General features: G+C 40.8%; 1 protein-coding gene across 2 annotated transcripts in view; it reads left to right on the top strand.

Annotated features, from left to right (window-relative positions):
• LOC137790522 (cGMP-dependent 3',5'-cyclic phosphodiesterase) overlaps positions 1-21,348 on the top strand; it is a 127,674-nt gene that overhangs the window by 79,963 nt on the left and 26,363 nt on the right. For both annotated transcript variants that reach the window (XM_068584844.1, XM_068584843.1), the window contains one exon: positions 21,076-21,165. In XM_068584844.1, the coding sequence (XP_068440945.1) occupies positions 21,076-21,165 (90 nt within the window). The remainder of the gene's footprint in view (positions 1-21,075; positions 21,166-21,348) is intronic.

The raw sequence follows: 21,348 nt of genomic DNA, 5'->3' as shown, positions 1-21,348 counted from the left end.
GTGAATCCAGCCTTAAAGGTACCGTCAATAAAATTACGCTCTTTCGTACCACCTTGTGGCAGCTTTGGGAAAAAAACAACATCAGCAAACTCGGTTTTGCGTAATGATTTTGCACTAACCTGTAATTAATAGAGTGCTGCAGAGATAAGACTGAAGATAAAACTTGTATACCAAGAATCTTTGGTTTATCATTGTCGGGTGCTGTAACATAAACTTAGTTGGCTAACGTTAGCTACATAGTCTGCGACTTATTTCTCAAACATCAAAATCTTGCGTTTTATTGTAATCTAACTTTATTATTTATAGATCTGAAGACATTATGGGGCATTATTTTATTACTGCGTCTCTTCATGTTCACTCAGTAATGGCTGCTCCGTGCTCTTTTCTTACACTACATCATTTTTTCTTACAACAATATGTTGACAGGGTTGACAAGGTTCACATTATCTAGCCTACGTAAACTCAATTATAATAATCTTTCTCTTGATATGAGTGTAAGAGTTCCAACTGCAGATCATCACTTGTGCACATGCCAATCTCTAGGCCTGCAGCCATTATTACTCCTTCAGTAATTTATCTCTGTCAGATCTCAGCCAAGTGTAAAGCCACATTTATTTTTGTAATGGCAACAATAACAAGTAGAAATGTCACCTAGCGATATATATATATCTCCTTGCCTTCCTTCATTACATCATCCATGTTCCCTCTTCCCTTTTCACCCAACTAAATATATTCTAATTTAATATTTCTGTCAGCCCCTCTGCCTCCCTCATCTGTCTATTTACTTACATCGACAAACTCCCCCCACCCAATCATTCCTCTACTTTAATACTTTTTTCTTCCATTGCCTGCCATCTATCAATCATTTCAGCACCGTCTCTTTTCACCCCGTCTTTTATTTCATGCCTCCTGAACTCTCCTCCTTCTTCCCTTTTGTTTTCTCCCCTCACTTCTCCCTGTCTTTCTTTCTCTCGCTCTGTTCTTTCAATCGTCCTGCTTTCCTCTCCACTATTGAGATGAATCATTAATTATTAGTAAATTGATTACAGCTGAGGTTGAGATTCAGGGTCACACTGTCCAGTCCTGCTAGTACGGACAAATACTGCATGTGTGTGTTTGTGCTATCTGCATTGCGACAAATGACCTTTGAGGCGTACGACAAAGATTCAACAGATTGGTTTTTGTCACTTCTTTCCTTTTCTGTTGTTGTTTCAAATTATGCATGTGTGCCTTTTACTGTGTGTGCTTGTGTAACCAGCATAGTAGCATGTAAAGAGATTCACACTAACACACGTAACACACCTTTGACACAAATGTGTAATCGACTGTGCAGTCGCTCTTCAAACACATTAACCTCACTGTGACTACAGATAATATATGCAGTTCAATATATGCTGTTCAAACACTGGGGTAACACACACACACATACGTCCACACACACACACACACACACACACACACACACACACACACACACACACACACACACACACACACACGCACACACACACACACACACACACAAGCATCAACACAGTAAAGGAAAAAAAGGGTTCAAATGGTCGACTTTGAGTGTGTGTGAGAATGTTTCTGACAGAGACTTAATGGCCCGACTAAAATCTCTGTATTCGATTGTGCTCAGAGGACACACACTCACATTGCCGTTCTTGTTTTGAGAAATGTGGTCCAAATACGACACAGCTGTGCCCATTGCAGGTATACTTGGTATTCAATTCTTATTGCTAAAGCAGCTTTGAAACATAGATGATGATATGTTTGTAGCAGAAGTGGTGCCTTCTTTTGTCACCTCTGTCGAAATGTGAAAATGCCATTTCAGCAGCCTATTAGTTTCGACAAAAATGCAATTTCCCAGCATTTACAAGGTCACATGTGATTGGAAATGTACTCATCACGTGTGTGCAGGTGTTTTATGTTCTAAAAATGTGCACTTGTGCTGATGTCTGCAGTACACTGTTGTGATGGGCACATGCCTCCTCTGAATTATACTTGGATTTCACAAAATGTCTCTGCTACACATACACACACAGCTACATACACACCCATACATACAGAGAAATACACATGGTGGTTATTTTGAATTTCAAAGTAGACTTCTGCAAGTCCCTGATAAGGCAGCCTTGGGCAAGTTACAACATTATTAATATAATACAATTAAATAATGAATGTTGATATTACTATTTCACTGGTTTTGCATCAATGTGGGTGTGGGTGTGTCTGTGTTTGAAGCAGCTGCCATCCATCACTAAACTCCCCATCAATCACTTCTTGTCCAATCAGCTAAGTGGACCTCACCAGGGATTTTGTGTCTGAATGTACTGTGTGCGTGTGTGTGTGTGTGTGTGTGTGTGTGTGTGTGTGTGTGTGTGTGTGTGTGTGTGTGTGTGTGTGTGTGTTTTGAATGTGTTAGACTGCATCATTTAATCCATTTCCATTTCAATATATTTAGCTTTTTCCGTTTAGTCAGCAGAACACATTGAAATGTCAGATTTACAGTTTGTCAAGCGTTTCCTGCTTTCTACTCAAATTGAAGCAAAAGTGTGACAGACTTAACAAAGCAGACGCATTTCTTCTGTTCGGTTTAACAAACGCCTGGTTCGGCTCCATTAGATTAGTCCTCAAGCTGGTAGCAATACAACGTCTGCAGTGTCTTCACACGAACGGTCCACGTTGCTGCTTCGTTGTCACACCATATATAATCTGACTTCTGTTTGTGTGTGTGTGTGTGTTTGTTTGTGTGTTTGTGTGCATGAGTGAGCGAGTGTTTAATCAGTAATTTATGTTCTGTCACAGCAAGCTTCCTGTCCGGTCTGCTCTGTCTGTGTGTCTGTGGCAGGAATCCTTTAGTCAGAATTATGGCCTCAGGCAGCAGCAACACACTGTCATACTGCAACACTACAAGCCTCCGCCTGGCCATGCTGTGTGTGTGTGTGTGTGTGTGTGTGTGTGTGTGTGTGTGTGCGTGTGTGTGCGTTTGTGTGTGTGTGTGTGTGACCTCTGGGGCGAGTATTGATTGAGTGTCTGGTGCCCCGTTGTCAGCGCAAAGTTAGCCTCATTAGAAATGGGACTTGCTGTCCCCTCCTCTTCCTCTTCATCCTCTCATATCTTCATCACAACGTCTTCCTCCAACTCCTTCATCCTGCATGACCTCATCCTCCTCTTCTTCTTCACCATTTCATGAAATATAAGGGAAGCACGAGAATAGCTACATTGTTGTCAGTAGTAATGGGCTTGGAAACTACACTCCTGGAAAACATAATGGGCCTTGAAGGACAAAGATGTAATGATACAAAATATTTTTTTTGTAATTGTTTCACACTCTTCTTTTCATCTCAAACAGCATCTGCATGGTGAATAATCAATTTAACATCATCTCTGACCGGATTTCCACAAAAAAAATATCATAATTACACGAAGGATGAATAGGTCTTTGTTCGTTTTTGCAATTTGAATAGTCTCAGTAAAAAAGAAAAGGCAAAAAAAAATGTCACCTTTCAAGATCAGAATGGTCTCTATGTTATGAAATACACATTGATGCACAATCAGATGTATGAAATAATATTTTAATAAGATAGCGAGAGTATATGAAAGATAAAATGGTAAAGTGGTATAGACGACAAAGAAATGTCAATAATGAAAAGCAAATCCAACATGTGTGGGTCATGATTTTGTGTCTTCCAGTTTAGAGATACAGTCTCTAATGACGGCTACTTTAAGGTTAGATTCCACCCGTCAGGCCCTGTGAGGACACAATAGTTTGGTAGATGTAATCTCAGAGCCTGACAGAGTTAATAAATGTGAAATTAAAAGTATTTGAAATCAAATCAGTGTTTTACTGGGAGCCAATGAAAAGGGACCCGCAGCATTCTGTGGCAGCTTCAGCCAGGTCATTGTTGACTGACTGAGGCAGAAGAACAAGCCAACACCAAAGACCTGACATGATGAGATAAAAGCTTGGACAGGTGGCCAGTCCATTGGAGGTTGAAAACACAGAAAGACAAACAAATTCTCACCTGCAGTCTGTTTAGAGTTTCCATTTCACCTGGCCTGCAAATCTTTCACTCTGCCAGGGAGCCAAATTGCACACAAATCCACAGAATATTAATTGAGCTGTCGTGCTACTGATTTCATAATTACTTGCTTGAAATAACTCATCCAGATGAGTGTGAGAACTATTTGCAGTGGATACAATGCTAGGTTTTAAAGGACACAATAACAGCTCATAAACAACCCTGCTTGGAAAATCAGCATTTCATTTTTTTTGTTTTTTTGTGTCATGTATCTTCTCAGATGTCACACATTGTGTAATGTCCCAAAGGCAACAAATTAGCTCACTTCATTAATAGACTCATTTAGCCAACTTGTAGTTACTGTCTCCGGGCTTGTTCCATATTATGTTCACGCTTTAACGGTTGGAATTATTGTCCTGAATCATACTCTGTGAAACAATGCACCGTGTATTTCATGTCACCAAAGGTATACGGCAGTTCTTCCAGTGCCAATGGTGCTGCTGTGTAATGAGCCGCTGTGATTCTTTGCATCGGTAGATTTACTGCAAAAGCAAATACTATGTTTCGTGTAGGATGTTTAATGTGCTATGGTGTTATGACCCTGGCTGAAGGGAAGCAACAAAGAGCAGTCAGAAAACAACTAGAATCAGGAAAACAATGTTTGTTGCAAACAAAAAGTCCAATAAGAAATAGAAAAAGGTGGCTGATGGCAAAGCTGCTGATGCTGGTTGCAATGTGAGAGAGAACGTTTGACAGCCAGCCAGCCAACAGATGCCAGAAATCAGGGGATGATGGAGGGAACAGTTTCAGGTTAGCTGAATAATACTGCATACAGAGCTTTTTTGCACGTAGCCTGTGCACGTAAAAGCTTTTCTCGAAAAGAGTGTCTCAACAAAACCAAAAATAGCGTGTTTTTATATTCAAAGAACGATAGTAACTTGGAAGGATAGATTGACAAGAAAACTATGAAACTTCTAAAATTCAATTTTCAAACCAACAGACGAAAACCTAATGCATCTACAATCTATTTGTTTTACTAAGTATCGACTGGCAACATCAAAACAATGTGAAGGGGGTCGCTCGTAGCGACGAGAGGATTGTGCTTCATAGAGCTTTGTAGTTATCTGTTCATTGTTTCGCTGCTCACAGCTTGTTTTAGTTCACTTTCATCAATAGTGATGTTTTCCAGCTGTTTTCCGTGAAAAAGCTCTAAAACCCCACAGTACTCCAACTGCTCAAAACCAAAGAGCAGACAGACACAGTTGGGGACTAGCGAGGGAGCATGTTGGAGCATTTAGCGCCTCAGAAGATATTTCACTCAGGAGATGGTTTGACATTTGTCCTTAACAAACGTTGAAAAGGATTTATTTATTATCAAAATAGCAGCAGGTTAAATTGAATAGATTAATTCACTAACTGTTACAGTGCCACTGAATAGTCTGCAGGTATGGATCTGTCTGTTGCCCAGTGTATAAGGCTAACAAACACGACAGTGATACCGAACAGTTTTTATCCTTAAAAATTAGCTGTTGTGGTTGACAACCTGAGTGAAGTGATGACTTTGTTCCCTGGCAAGGATGCTGATAGTCAATGTGTCAACACCTCAGTTTACTTTCCCCTTCTCACTCCTCTAACATGTTCACACCTGAAACCACCAGCTCTGTTATCAGTTTCTCCTTTCCGCCTACACATTTGTGCAGCAGGACACGCACGTAAGCATACAGGAGCGGAGCAAAGATTTATGACTCATATGAACAGGAAAGAACTCCTCGACTCCCCCATCCTTCCCGTGAACACTTCCCGTCAACAACACAAATACACCTTCACACTCATCAGTTATGGGCAATCATATACAAGGTTTTTCATTTCAGTATGCATGAGTCAACCAAAATTCAATTTTGCACTGGTAAAATCTCATCAAATGTCACTGCTGCTTATTTTAGTTTTCCTCCGATACCATAACAGTTTCTGCATCGCATTTATCAAAATAATGTTTTTGGGTGACTGACCCTGTTTGAAAACTAGAACAGAAAGACATTAATCTTTAAAATATTTATATATACAGCTTTGAGGATCACAGAAAGCGCTTTTTGATTTTCGAGACTTGAGGTTCCCTCCCATAGCTTGAAGCTGTGTGTATTCAGTACTTGTGCACTCCGGCACAGATTCAAACACACACACACACACACACACACACACACACACACACACACACACACACACACACACACACACACACACACACACACGCACACACACACACACACACACACACACACACACACACTGACCTACGAGTTTTGAAAGGCGAAAGACACAGGAGAGGAAAAGAGGTCATGGGAAAATAAGAGGAGAGGAATGAGTAAAGGGACATGAGATGACCCAGAAGAAGAAAAGATGGAGAGGGACGCACAGAGGGAGAGGCGGCTGAGAGAGGAAAACAGGGAAAGGAGAGGTGAGTTAAATGTCAAGGAGACCTAGAGGTAACATCAGGAGACTGAGGCATTGTGTTGCCCTGCGCGTGTGTGTGTGTGTGTGTGTGTGTGTGTGTGTGTGTGTGTGTGTGTGTGTGTGTGTGTGTGTGTGTGTGTGTGTGTGTGTGTGTGTGTGTTCCTGAAAAGATAAACAGGGAAGCTCCCTAAGGGGAGTCCATCCTGGAATTTTTAACAGGAAATTTATTCTACCCCTAAACAATGGCATAATGCACCTACGCATGCACACACACACACACACACACACACACACACACACACACGCACACGCACACGCACACACACACACATACTAAAACAGAGTGCAGACACACACACAAAGACCCCGTATGTCATTAGGACTGCAATACAGTAAAACAAAACATTGAAATCAAATCACCTCAGACAGTATGTGCTTGCTTAGACGTGTGTGTTCTTTGAATCTAATACGTCATGTTTTGCTTGTCATTCAGTTATTAAAATAGTATTTGTGAGCTTGCACCTGTGCATATATCCATTTGTGTGTGTGTGTGTGTGTGTGTTTACTAATCACACTGTGTTTATAATTCAATCCAATTCATTTTCATTTTAAATTTGTTGTATTCATGTGTAATAGCTGCCCAGGTGTACACTTTGAAGTGGGATCTCGCGTACACAAGCACACACAGCCGTTCACACAGTGACGTGCTTAGCAGGAGGCTGGAGTCGGGTTTAAGGCTCCGTGGTTAAAATAACAAATGTGTGAACATGTGAGCGTCAGGAATACACCTCTCTCCTTCCTGCGTGCGTGCGTGCGTGCGTGCGTAGGTATTCCTGACTTCCTGTTTCGTGTCCAGAGAAGAAACGCTCTGGGCTTTCAGTGTTTGACGATTACAGGAGCGAAAAACAGACAAAGAAGGAGGGGAAACTTACAGATGCGTCTTTATTCTCCTGGCAGCTATCATGAAGAGCTACAGGAGATTTGGCAGTGGTTAAATAATGGAAAATGAGACAATAGACAGACCTGCAAGATAAAGTTGACAGGGATAATCACTGTGTCGTTGAGCACAGTGTAGTTCAATAGATGTTTGATTTGGTAGATTTGTTTCCAGATTTCTCCCCGGTGCAGAGAACCCTAATTTCTTTGGCTCCAGGTTTGATGTAGCTGGCAGGTTATTGTGAACATACTGAGCCTTTATTGCATACGTTGGCTGGTTCTCAGATTTAAATGTATTTATAGCAACAGTAATGAAGGCTTTGTAACTGGAAATCTATGGTTAGATAGATTTTAAAAAATATGATGATAAAAAGAATCTGCCTTTTCTTTCAATACTGTTGAGTAGGAATACTTTCATATGTATAACTCAGCTCTCAGCAGGGGTGTTATTGAAGAACAGCTATTTTACTTCTAGTCATCCCACCTTGGCAACTTGGCTGGTACTGATGTTTGGCCCAGATTATCTGGAAATGTTCAGGATTTTAATTAAGATCCCGTCTTAATCCTCATCTGGGCTTCCCAGATAATTTCAACACGTTTGACCCAGTCAACTCTGGGTTACAACATCACTACTTTAGTCCCTCGTGGGACTATAATAGCCAATGAGAGAGACCAGACAGTACAGATGTGTGTTTCCAAGCAACGTTCTGGCCCTCGAGGCTCAATAGCTATATCGTCGCATACTATTTTTCACAGGTCTTAAAACTTAACTCCAGTTCTCGCTGAAGAATAGACTAAACCTTGTCAAGCGCGTCGCCCCAGCCCTGTTCTCATGCAGACTCGTTTAGCCTCCTGCTTCTGTTTTTCCTCACTGCAAAGCATTGCGACAGCAAGTTGCAGCGCAACGTCAGTATTCGTTTTGTCAACTTCTGCTTCCCAATAAGATCACGTGAGAGAGATCTAGTAAAGACCCCAGGAAGAGCGCCAGGCTTTGAAACTACACAGTGGATTCAAATTTGCGAGTACGCCACATGATGTCCTTGGGCCGAAAAAAGACCTTTTCCCATCGTCGGGCAGGATTTAAAAATTCCTCTAGCGTGAGCCCAGTTTTACTTGTTGCTAACTGACTCCCATGGGTGGCTCCTTGTGGCTTTGAAGCTCTGCATTTTGCCATGAGTGATGTGAGATGAGATTCAGTCTGCAACAACTTTCACATTTTCTGGCCCCACAACTATTTTCAGACATAATTGGTTTCAGCAACCAGTTGCTGTACAATTTCAGCTTGTGCAAGCTGCATAAAACACAAAAGCAGAGACAACAACAGCTGAGGTTCTGCAGCACCAATTATGAAACAAAAATCACGCAACTTTGTTTTTGAACATCAACGTCTGCACTACTTTGCTTTACAGGCGCCAGCCTATGAGTTACACGAAGGAAAGAAACATGCAAGTGGCAGGACTTGATCATGTGTTACTGAGTACATGGAAGTGTTTGATTAGTAAACTTTCAGCTATGATCTGCTTTATGTGGTCAAACCTGTAGTCAAGGTTTGGTTTAGGCTTAAACACACCTTGCTTAGGTTTAGAGAAAGACAACGGTTTGAGTTCAAAGAATGTTGAACTCAGTTAAGGTGGGGGTAGCTTGTTGTTATGGCTATTGCAAAACCATCATCGTTCTCCCAGTGCAATGTTTTTGAGCCATAATTATTATTATTATTTTTTATTATATTATTAAGTGCTGCATTTGAACTGCATGGCAACTGAACTATCTGTATCCATGACAATTTGCTTGTCCAGTGTGCAGTTTCCTAGGCAGCGACACTGTGTCCTTGTCGGATCATTTTGACAAAGACTCTTGTAGCTCAGTCCGTACAGCGGGTCGTTAAAGTCTCCTGGAGCGCAGCACTGAACCCCACGCTGCTCCCCGCGAGCCCAAAGCTCATAAAGGCTGCAGGTGGGTTAAAGGCAGAGGTCACATGTCCTATGTGGAGCTGCATGTATGTGAGGGTTGAATACTGGATGGATGGATGGAGAGAGGGGGGGTGGATGGATGGATAAAGATAGATAGATGGATGGATAGATGGATAGATGGATGGATGGATGGATGGAGAGAGAGAGGGGGGGGGTGGATGGATGGATAAAGATAGATAGATAGATAGATAGATAGATAGATAGATAGATAGATAGATAGATGTGAGAGAAAGATAGATAGATGGATGAGAGAGAAAGAGAGAGATAGATGGATGGATAGAAACAGAGAAAGATAGATGGATGGATAGAGAAAAAAGAAAGCAAAAAATATATAGATAAATAGATGGATGGATGGATGAGAGAGAGAGAAAAAGAGGGATGATGAAAGGGAGAGAGAAAGACAGAGATGGATTAAAAAGATAGATAGATATATAGGTAGATGAAAGAGAGAGATAGATGGATGAAAGAGAGAGATAGATGGATAGAAAGAGAAATAAATAAAGATAGATGGATACATAGATGGATGAGAGAGAGAGAAAAAGAGGGATGGATGAATGGATAAAGTGCTGGATGGATGGATAGAGATAGAGAGAGAAAGAGATGTATATGGATAGATAGATAGATAGATAGATAGATAGATAGATAGATAGATAGATAGATAGATAGATAGATTATCTTCGTTTACCAGGTCAAATTATATGCATGTGGCAATAAAAAAAGTTTTGATTATAATTGTGATTCTGAGATGGATAGAAAAGTGAAATGGAGCCAAGAGAACAGACCATGTGGGCGTCTGTTCCTGAACAGAAGAGTCAGATTAAAATAGAACAACCGCCATATGACGACAGTATGACAGTCAAACACCTGCAGTAGAGAGGAGGGTCAGGGGGGAGGCATAATGGGATGTGAGGGACAAATGGAGAAGCAGACAGGGGAAAAAGTGACAGAGGAGACGGGAGGGGGTGGGCAATGTGAATAGCGAGACTATGCAAAACATTAGAGAGAGCAGAGTGACAAAGAGTATGAATCAGCTCCAGATGAGGGAAAGGTTGATGAAAAAAGGAAGGGGATGAAGAATGGAGACCATTGTTGCGGCCTCCCAGCCAGAGCTGGTGTAAATGAGAAAGAAGTGGTGTTTTTCTCCCCTGCACTCCCATCACTCTTGTTCCTGCCCTGAGCTTTGAATAGCTCCTCACAGCCGTGCGGCTGCAAAGAGAGAAAAGGAGAGGAGCGCTGGTATCATTGTCTCCAACAAATGTGCATTTGAGCATTTGTTCTGCATCATACTCGGCACATCTGTTGCATTCTCAAAAGGTAGTTTTGGAGCGACCATGATATTTAGAGCAGCCCTGATTGGCAGTCGTTGACATTTGAGAGGAGGCTTCGGGAACCGATGACAATCAGAGCCATTTAAATTAAACAACGTGGTTGTGATTTTACTGCATCACAGAGACGAGACTGAGATATCATTAAAAGGTAATAGAGTATTATATAAAATGTTATCAATGCAATGATCCAAATATGAACACATACTGTTGAATCCAGCATGACTTACACTTAACAGGGCTATCAGTATCTCTATTATAACTATCGTTTAGGATTTATTTTTTCACTATTTCAGTAATATTTCCACTGTTTCCATGGTTACATTGCAAACAGGCACTGCTAATGGTACATTTGTCATGGCTGTGTATGCTGCAAATTTGGATGTCATCCAGTAACACATTATGGGAGCTTAGATCATTATTATTCCAACTTAAAGACAAAAGAATAATGAAGAGAAACATATAAAAATAACTTAGTATAAGTCATCGTTTTGCACCATCAATGCATTTGTCATGTTTACCCACGTACATGAGAATCCTAATGCACAAGCAGGACATTATAACAAACTGAGATCCCCATTCTTTGAAAACACCAACAAAGCACCAACAAAGGCAAAGCAAGGCAATTTTAAGGAAACCCAAATGCATCAACGTTGTAGCAGAAACACAAGGCTTTAAAATAATACACATTAATTAAAAAGCTTGAACAAAGTAGAATACTCAGAAATAAATCGAAGCAGGGTGTCAAGAAGCAGAAACCAGTTAACTGTTTTGTCTGTTTTACATAACATACATTCTTTCTGCATGCATAACATTTGCATATTTCACACATAAACATGCATATAAAGCAAAATGACAGAACCTGATAGATTGGTATTTTATAAAAACACCACACAGAGAAAGTAGTCACCCGGTTTTGCAAAGACAATCTCCACTAAAATCAGCGTATAAATCTGCTGTGCTTTTTATTTCTTTTGTTTCTTTCTGTCGTTTTCTTCTTTAATTAAATGTGAGACTGATGAGACCAGATGAGAGCAGCTCTCTCTGGAGATGCCAAAGTAGCCTTAGAGAATTTGAGGCATTCATTACTGCCAGAATATTGCCGTCAAGTGTTATTGCATCAAATCAATGTTGTTGGATTGGTTATAGATGAGCTCATATGAAATTTGGCAACAGGCTTTGATAAAGGCAAGAAGCCCTAATGAGACCAACAAAAAGTGTGATATGAATGATTGATTTTTATGGTAGATCTGTGTCACATTATAGCAGTAATTCTTAAACACGCGGTCACAACCCCCACAGATAAGTCGGAGGAGATATTATTAGGGCCGCCAAGAAATTTGCAGAATTTTATCTTTTATTTAACATTAAAACCTGTGGTTCACCTCTGAGCCACAGGAGAGAGTCTCAATGTTCATATTGTTCTGATAATCGTGGCCTAATTCTAACATTGAATCTAATATTAAAGGTGAATGAACAGTCTGTTTGTTTTACTGATGAGTGCAACACAATTTAAAGATTCAAAGGTTTGGGAAACACAAGCACAGGTTGGACTTACACTGATCAAAAATACAGCAGAGAAGCCTCACTGTTGTATCTGGATGTCTTGGCCTCTCCAAAAGCTTGTCTCTCCTCTGATCCGAGTGTGAATTTCATCAGTGAGCAGTTTTCTGTCTTTATGGGATCAGATTCTCCTGGTTTAGTCTGTCAGTTCCTTCCTATCCACTTGTTCTGTTGGGTCTGAACCTCTGTTTCTCATTCTTCTGTCTATCATCCACTTCCCTGGAGTCATGCTAAGGAAATATTTATGAAGTGTGGGCTGTTGGCTGGTCTCAGTTCAATAGATTTCACTCCAAACTCTATTTCTTACACGCGCGCACGCACACACACACACACACACACACACACACACACACACACACACACACACACACGTAGACATGTTGGTTAAATAAGACGGTGCTGGACCTTTTCTCCTGTTGGAGCAGTGTTAGGTCAGCCTCATTAGCGCCACAGCAGCATCACAGTATTGTATTACACCTTCAGTCCTCCATATGTGTGTGTGTGTGTGTGTGTGTGTGTGTGTGTGTGTGCGTGTGTGTGTGTGTGTGTGTGTGTGTGTGTGTGTGTGTGTGTGTGTGTGTGTGTGTGTGTGTGTGTGTACGTACATGGCGGAGCCCGTCATCATGGCTTGGCTGTATTCTACAGTGCATGTGTCTCCAGTATGTTAGTAATGCTACTGGAGACCCAGCTCTGTTGGAATAACAACCAGGACCCACTGCAACACTACCAGCCTCCGCCTGGCCGTGTGTGTGTGTGTGTGTGTGTGTGTGTGTGTGTGTGTGTGTGTGTGTGTGTGTGTGTGTGCGCGCGCGTGTGCGTGTTTGTGTGCGTGTGCTTATTTCTGTCTTTTTCTAAAGGCAAACATTCAGACTCAGTCCTTTAGTCCTTCCATTTGCCCTTTTTCACTCCTCTCTTTGTTCAGCGACTGGCAAACTGACAAAAAGCAATCCGCATCAGTAATTCATTTAACTCAAATGTTAATGAGTCGTCCCTTGCTGACATAAACATCCACCGTTAAACACGTCGCAGGTGAGCGAGTGAGCAAGCTAGTGATTTGCTGAAATACACCGAGGGGGTATTTAGAGCATGTAAATAGCTGGTTTTACATAAAGATCTATGAGCATGAGGGAGGATGCCTTTCATCATGTGGCAAGTAGAATGCCTTTACCCTTCGTCCTCTTGCTGTTATATCAAGGTCGGACAGTAAACCTCTTGAATTGCAGATTGGCTTGATTCACAGTGTCAGAATACTCTGTGAACAATGCAGCAGATAAGAAATACGGGAGCTGGCCTAAAGGCTCCATTTGGCTCCTTAAACTAATCCTCCGTCGAGTCTTTAGCTAAGCTTGCTCTTTATCTAATGTTGGCCAATTTAGAATGTTAGTTTTCAGCTATCTGGCTTATCTAAAATGTGATTCTCAAATGAATGCGTTCGCTTCAATACAGTTATGAGTGTACTCAGTAATGTGAAGGTGTTTTACACTGTGAACATTTTGTAAAATGGTTACAAATGGGCATCATGCCATTGCAATGAAAACAAGAGCCTTATTGTAGAAGTTGTAATGAATTAGATGCAACAGTACATTTATGTTTTAATGTGGAGTGTCATGTTTTACCTTCATTTGAGTCTGACTTCAGAGCTGAGGAGAGATTAGTTGTTTAGTAAGTAAGTTGCTTCTGCTAAAAAATAATCCTCTCATAGTGGACGGCGATCAGAACTGTGTCTGTAGCATCTATTATTGAAATGCTATGAAGAAATAACACTTTGATTGGCCATAATTGACCAATCAAAGTGGAGTATTCAATTAAGCTGTTCAACAATGTGGAATATAACTTTTATCCTGTGCTTCCCATACTAAATCATAAAGAAATGTACTCACAGCTTACATCTGGTAGAACCTTGAACCATCTTTTGTATACAGGTACATGTACAGATGACAGAGAGCAATTTGACCATAGAATAATTTGCAGGAAAACTTTGATTTTGTTCACAGAGATGAGTTGTTATATTGTGTAATATCGTCTTCAGTAAAAGAAAACTTCAAAGGGGGTGTGTGTCCTTTACAAATAAATAAATGTCATGTGGCTGTGGTGAAGTGCTGCTTTTTATTGATGGCAGAAGGTCAGTAGAAAGTAGATTATATTTGCTTTGATGATGAGTACAGTTTTGATCCATGGATGGAGTGCACAAGAAAAATAAATAGTGTTGGATTTAATTCCATCATTGCTAGTTTGCATCTCACATTGGCTGAGCAACCTCTGATCTGAAGAAACTACGGGCACTTGCATTCTCTGGAAAAGCCATCCATCAAAATGACCAAATAGCAGATGGTCTTAAATAAACAGGAACAGATCAGAAAACAGGGATATACGTGTACTTTTTTTTAAAAAATGATCTCCATCACAACGGAGATCCTTACTCTTGATGTGTCTGAAATCTTTCATTAAATGAAGATTTTAATATTATTTATCTCTCTCTTCTGAGACAAATTTGAGATTTTACTTGAATTGAACAAACTCCATCCATCCAGTTTAAGGAAATGACAAAGTGGCTCCACAAAGTCAAAATCAAGCACGGCAGGTTTCACATTATTCAGGTCCAAACCTGTGTTGACATTTGTGTAAATAATGAAACAAAAGGGCCTTATACAGAACAAAAAGATCCATTCCTGAACAGATTTCCTGATCAACAGATGGATCGACTCGTAGTTTAGCTTTTGATATCTTGCTGAAATCCTGTGGTTGGATCGTCACGCCCCAAACGAACAGCACAGCACCGACCTTTTCAGGATATCTCTGCTTCTTTGATTTTTCCGCCCCATGTTTCCTACGAAGGCTTTCTCACAAGCCCAAACAAACCGTAGATGTGTTACCTGTCTGTCACAGCATTCTTTTTTTCAAAATCTTCCATTGTTTTTTATATTATTGAATAGCTTTGGCCCATCTTATCTGTCTGATATGATTAAGAATATGTGCCTGCTAGGTCCCTTAGATCCTCAAACTCCATCCTCCATGGTTAATTATGCTCCAAATATTTGGAGCAATCTGCCTGAAAGTCTGAGGACTCTTCTTTTTAACATTGCTTTTTTCCTGAAATGTTTTTACCTGCAGGTTGTTTTATCTCATGTCTGACACGATCATACACGCGCGACATTGACGATTATTCTCCTCCCATTCACTTCCAGTCTGTGGAAGCAAAGCAGCAAATAAGACATTTGGGGTTCCACTTTGGTTTCCAGTGTGTGGTCGTTGACCCCACTTGACACTGCCCACATGCACTCGCCTGCATTCCTTATTTTTTTTATAGTTTTATCATTCATCTTATTATAATCTCTATTCATGCAAAGCACTTTGTGTTGCATTTTATGCATAAATTACCCTTTATAAAAAGCTGTATTAATATTATTATTATTGTATTCCAGATCTTTCTGGTGCGTCCTCAAGGGCTCAAATCTGCTTCCTGCTGAAGAGTCTCTCAGAGAGTAGATCCTGCCCCACGAAATACAACTGTACAACATCTTGTGTAATTATGCTTCCACCATTAGCAAGTAAAAATACATCAAACATTAGAGTGTACTAGCAGAGCTGGGTCAAATACCTGTGGGAAATCTGCTCGAAATCCTACAACATATTTAAATATGTACAAATCAGGCAATAAAACGAGTTGTCGCTCATGTAGAAGTACAACTCCAAACAAAATAGTACGCACTCTATTATTCTATATCTAAAAATCATCAAATCGGCTCTGCTAAAGATACAATAGCACAAATATGATCTGGCCTAGTTCTGCTTCGTAGGAAATGATATCACATTATACAGAGCTGATTTGGCTTTATCCTGCGAGCTGCTCTGTCCATGTAGACCTAATTAAGATTTTAGAAGAGTTGTCCTCCTGGAGTTATGCTTCACATGTCTGCCAGCCTCTCTATTAACTCTGAGATATGACTGCTGTAGTTCAGGAAAAAGATTGAATGATTGGATAACGGTTTCTACTTGTAATTGTTTTCCCCCTTAACTATGTTTAAGAAGGTTGGCATTGTTCAAGTCTTTCTCTATGACCTGATTTCCATACCATCATACCCGTGGGCTGACCACTAGATTATTGTCTGTTTACACCATCTGCAGAGCAGCTTTACTCAGATGATTAAGGCTTAAGTGTCCTCTTGAAGAGCAAATTGAGCGTAGCTCTTGCACAGGAAGAGTACACACTTCAAGCTCTATGGGCCTTTTAGCCTACAATTAAAAAAGGTCTGTTAAGTACAAATGCCAGTAGACAGTATGATCGAGAATAAAGGCAATATATTGAGGATCTGACCAACCTGCCTGAACCATAATAGTACAGATAACAGGCACAACCCCTGAAGTAATCAAAGCAACTGCAAGTTAAGTTAAAAGGATAAGAAAGACTTTACAAGCAACAGAACGACAGGCCAAAGAAGAAGTTTTTTTTGTTGTTGTAAAGATAGGAATCAAGGTTTAGTTATGCTGATCACAGGTGCCCTTCAAAATGTCAGCGCGCCCCGATTAGAAAGATAACCGGAGGACGTTGGTGAAAAGTTCTGGTTCAAAGACACAAGAAGGAAAATGAGAAAGGTGTGGAGGAGAGGGGAAGGAGATAAACAAGAGAAAAAGAGAGAGACAGACAAAGCCCTTGGGCTAATGTTTTTGAATAGCGGACCCTCGTTAACCGATCATTAACCTCGGATGAACAAGATTAGTGCCTTGCGTGCAGCGATGCTGTGGTTGAAGTGTCTAACAAGCGGCCCAGTTGCAATGATGCAGAAATAGGTTCAATTAATTTATTGCTAGCTGCAGTGTGCGCTCTAAACAGGCAAGTGATGTCTCCAGGTCATCCGCCAGGGACAGTGAGCAGCCGCAATGTTGTGCGCATGGTCGTGGAAACATGCAGCCACTTTGCCAGTGAGTCACTGCATCAGTGAGTGTAGCTGTGAGGTTGTCAGTTGTGTGTCTGCTAAATGATACAAGCAAAGTGTTTGTGTCTTGCATGTTGGTCACCTGCAACCCAGACCGCCAGGAAGAGTGCTGGTGCTTTGAAGCAAATTTTACATCTAACGGCCAAACGGTGAAACGACAATTTCTGCGTCCGTTACGTGATGCCATGGGGATCAAAGACCTTTTTTTTCAGAGACAAGCAAAGACAAGCATGTAACTTAGTTTATTCTTTTCTGTTTTTTTTTACAAACATTATTCAAACCATTGGGTCCTGAAAGTTGTAGAATGCACTAATAGCCAAATTAAGAAGTTTTCTTCCTTCGTTCATGTTCATAAGCTCCATTACGAGGCTGGACCGAGGCCTGGGAGCTGAGGGTTGAAGGAAACGCTGGTGCGCAGCACTATGGGCATTTCAATACGGAAGATCCGGAGGGGGTGTTCCTCTGATAGCTTACATAGGAATGAACGTGGCAGCACCGCCAACAATGTTTATAATTCTCTTTATACATCCTCGAATGCAGCCTTCTGATTAAAGTGAAGGGTGTTGTTGGCCCCAAAGACTGAGGTACAGTCAAGCTGTGCTGAACTTAAAGGTGGACCAACTTTTCTCCTTTCAGCTTCATTATGTTTAATTTTAATTTTTTTTAACTGTTTAACTGACAGCAGTAATCAGTCAATGTTACTATTTTTAATAGTTACTATTAATAATGTAAACGTGTTCCAGACACAGAAACTGGAGGACAACACAGCCTGCTTCAGATGAGGGCATTGCTGTCACAAATTATGAATGACAGTAATGGATATGGGCTCGATTAGAGTATTTAGAAAATTAAGTAAATATAAATAAATTAAAATAATACATATAAACCATTATCATAATGGCCCTTCGCATTATGAGATTTGACATCTCCTGTATTAAAAATGGATTCTCTGTAATGGTATTTTCAACTTAATTTAGATAAAAGCTTTGCCCAAAATCACATCAATTCAAGAAGAAAAGCGGTGTTAGTGTCATGACATCAAATTGCTGTTTTTATTTTTTTTAAATTGAGGCTGACATGCTTCAGATTTTGAATTAATTGAAGGATTATATTTTCTAATTCTTCTCTCCGGGAGGTTCAGTGACTCTCCTGAATTCCCCTTGAGTGTAAAAAGGCAATGACAGACTGTAAAAGTGCCTTGTTCAATTAAAAAACAAGACTTTTCTCTTTTAGTTTCCAAAAGGCAATATGTTACGCCAACACAATTAAAGTGACTTAGAAAATAAAAATATAAAATGGTACAAAAAAAAATCAAATTAAAGTTTTATGAATAAGAATAGTTCCATTAAAAGCTTGAGCTGGGATTATGTTAGAAGCTAAAACAAAAAATGAATGTGTCTGTGTGTGTGTGTGTGTGTGTGTGTGTGTGTGTGTGTGTGTGTGTGTGTGTGTGTGTGTGTGTGTGTGTGTGTGTGTGTGTGTAATGTGTGGGGAAGAAGCAGGAAAATTAATATAACAGATGGTTTGAGGTTTATGGCAAGAAATGATTGTGAAAGGTCAGAAGAAAGGGTTTGACATTTACAGACTCATACATCCTATTGCTGGTAATGCACACACAAACACACACACACACACACACACACACACACACACACACACACACACACAAAGGATTGCAGGTTCCCGCGTCTATCCTCAGAGAAGGGAGCCAGAGAAGTTTGTTGTGTGTCTGCTGTTCAGTTCTACTTTTGATCAAACAATACTTATTGGGATTTGCAAGAGCATTTCAAAGTCTGCAGCAAATGATTTTTCATTTCTCACTCTAACACAAACACACACACATGGGCTGGCAGGTCTCCGACTTCATTACGACAGCACTCCGGCAGACTGATTGAGTGATCAAAGCTAATCACATTTAATCATATCCAATCATAAGTAATAACCAACACTGAGCGCTCAGGCATGACAAAACTCCCCATCTGCCTCTTTTCCTCTCTCACTCCTTGACCCTCCTCATCCGCCTACTAACGACTTCTCTTCCGCCAGCCATTCTCTTGTCGTCCATACTTGCTCTCAATCAAACACGAAACCGAATGTGAGCGAGTGACCGGGGAGAGAGGGTTAGAGGGAGGCTGTCAGAAAGAGGAGCACATTAATAATGAAGCAGAGGGTGACAGATGAACACCCTCAGGACATCGAGCCCCCGAGCAGTTGCAGCTCGCGGTACCTGCGTGGTTCCTTCAGGAAGGAACAGGAACAGGATCTTCTTCCCGGCTCAACTTTGTCAGAAAAACTGGAAAAGCATGACCGAGCAGTCACAGATAATATTTTAAACATCATCATCGTCTTCTTTTACATTTATATTTAGTAGACAGTGTAAAAAGCGGCTGTTTTATGCCTCCGCCGTGTTTTTCCTATCCACAGTCTTTTTCGACTGCGTTTACATGTAATAATGATGTCGTTTGATAACTGGAACTAGTAGGGATTTAAGTAGAAATATTCTCATAGTATGAATTTTCTAGCCGTCACGTGGGATGTTATGAGTGTTCATCTGATAAAGTTGTGGTCGTGAGATGCTGCGGCTCTGCATACTTGTTTTTAATGTTGGTGAAAGGTGAAAACGTAAAATCCTCCAAGCACAAACTCAATCTTGTGTGACCTTAAGATAAAAGCCCCCCTGTTATCTCAGATCAGCTCTCCTGTTTTCCTATTGCTCTGCTTCCTTGTTGCCAAGCCTCATCTTTATTAAAGTAGAAAGTTGCTTTGAGAGAACCAAAGACAGAAAACAAACTGCTCTCACCTTGCAGTTATATTGACCCTTGTACGGCGTTGGTATGCTGCAGACAACGTGCACGTCTGATGGTCACAGAGCATCTGAGACACCTTTCTGACATCTAAATTGCGAGAGCAGTTATGTTTCTTCAATGTTTCTCTTTCCGTACAGACAATTTATGCAGCAAATGAAAGCAGGAAGAGTTTGAACTTCTGTCTGAAGCTCTCTTTATTCAGTCTTTCAACAACTCGTTCTGCCTTTTTACAACATCCTCATCCAACATCATGACTTTCTGTTATCGCCCTCTTTATGATTTACTGCGTCTCAATTATAACAGCTAAAAACAGTCGTTTTAAACACCTTAACGTGGTTGGACAACACTTAACACAGACTAGTTTATTTCAAGCCCACTTTGGCTCCAGAGTCATTTAGTTCTAGTTTCAGCTGTGATGAAGGCCTTCATGCTCGTCTGTCTTTGGGATTTGTGTGTGTGGTGAATTTTGATCAAAGTCAAAAGAGATTAAAAAGAATAGATCTTGTTAGATTTGATCACACTGATCAGAGGCCATCCGTAATTAAGATAACCACCCCTCTCCTCCAAGTTAAGTGCTTCGATCCAATCTTCAAAGGACGTAGAAATGGGAGCAAAGTAAATATCTGTTACACAATTTGTTAAACCATGAGACTTTCTGCTGCCATTTCATTCCGCCAATCACTTTTGCTTCTCGTCAAGTGCTTGGCTTTCACAGTGCCAAAATTAAACAAATGCATTCACTGAGTGTCCTGAAGAGAAAAACTAACGCCAGCAACTGCCGACAATGTTTGAGTTCAGTTCATTTTTTAAGTACCGCACTTGTGCCTCCAACAAGCACATATTGCTGTGCGTTACAGAGTGTGGCACAGTTTAGATGTTGTATCAGAGGCCTTTGCAGCGTGCCAAGCTCACTATCTGGGGAAGAGCTGTTGTAACATAAAACTTGTACCCACAAAAATAACAAACCTATGGCCAAAGCCTCGGGTTTTTGGAGGCACCCATTGAGATAATAAACAAACAACCAAACCGACATCAGGGCATCTGCTTGTCTCCTTCCCCAGGATGCTTTGCTGCGGCTGGCAGCGGTTGTTGATGCGGGATCATTTCGAGTGGCCCTCCGAGACAGCATACAGGAGCTGCTACCCAGCACGGTATTTGCACAGACACACACACACACACACAAACTCAATGGTTGCACAAACAGCTCGACATAATTGCAATTTTCATGATTTGTCATCTCAAAACTAAAAGCTTTTGGTTAGTATTCAGCGCGGTGGAGCTAGAAGCCTCGGCCGTCAAGTAAAACCGGGGAACATTTTTGCAAATGGATGAAG

Source organism: Clinocottus analis, unplaced genomic scaffold (assembly GCF_023055335.1).
Source record: "Clinocottus analis isolate CAN_PGR_092001 unplaced genomic scaffold, fCliAna1.0.p SCAF_2, whole genome shotgun sequence".
Taxonomy (NCBI): Eukaryota; Metazoa; Chordata; class Actinopteri; order Perciformes; family Cottidae; genus Clinocottus; species Clinocottus analis.
This window is presented reverse-complemented; position numbering and strand designations above follow the sequence as displayed.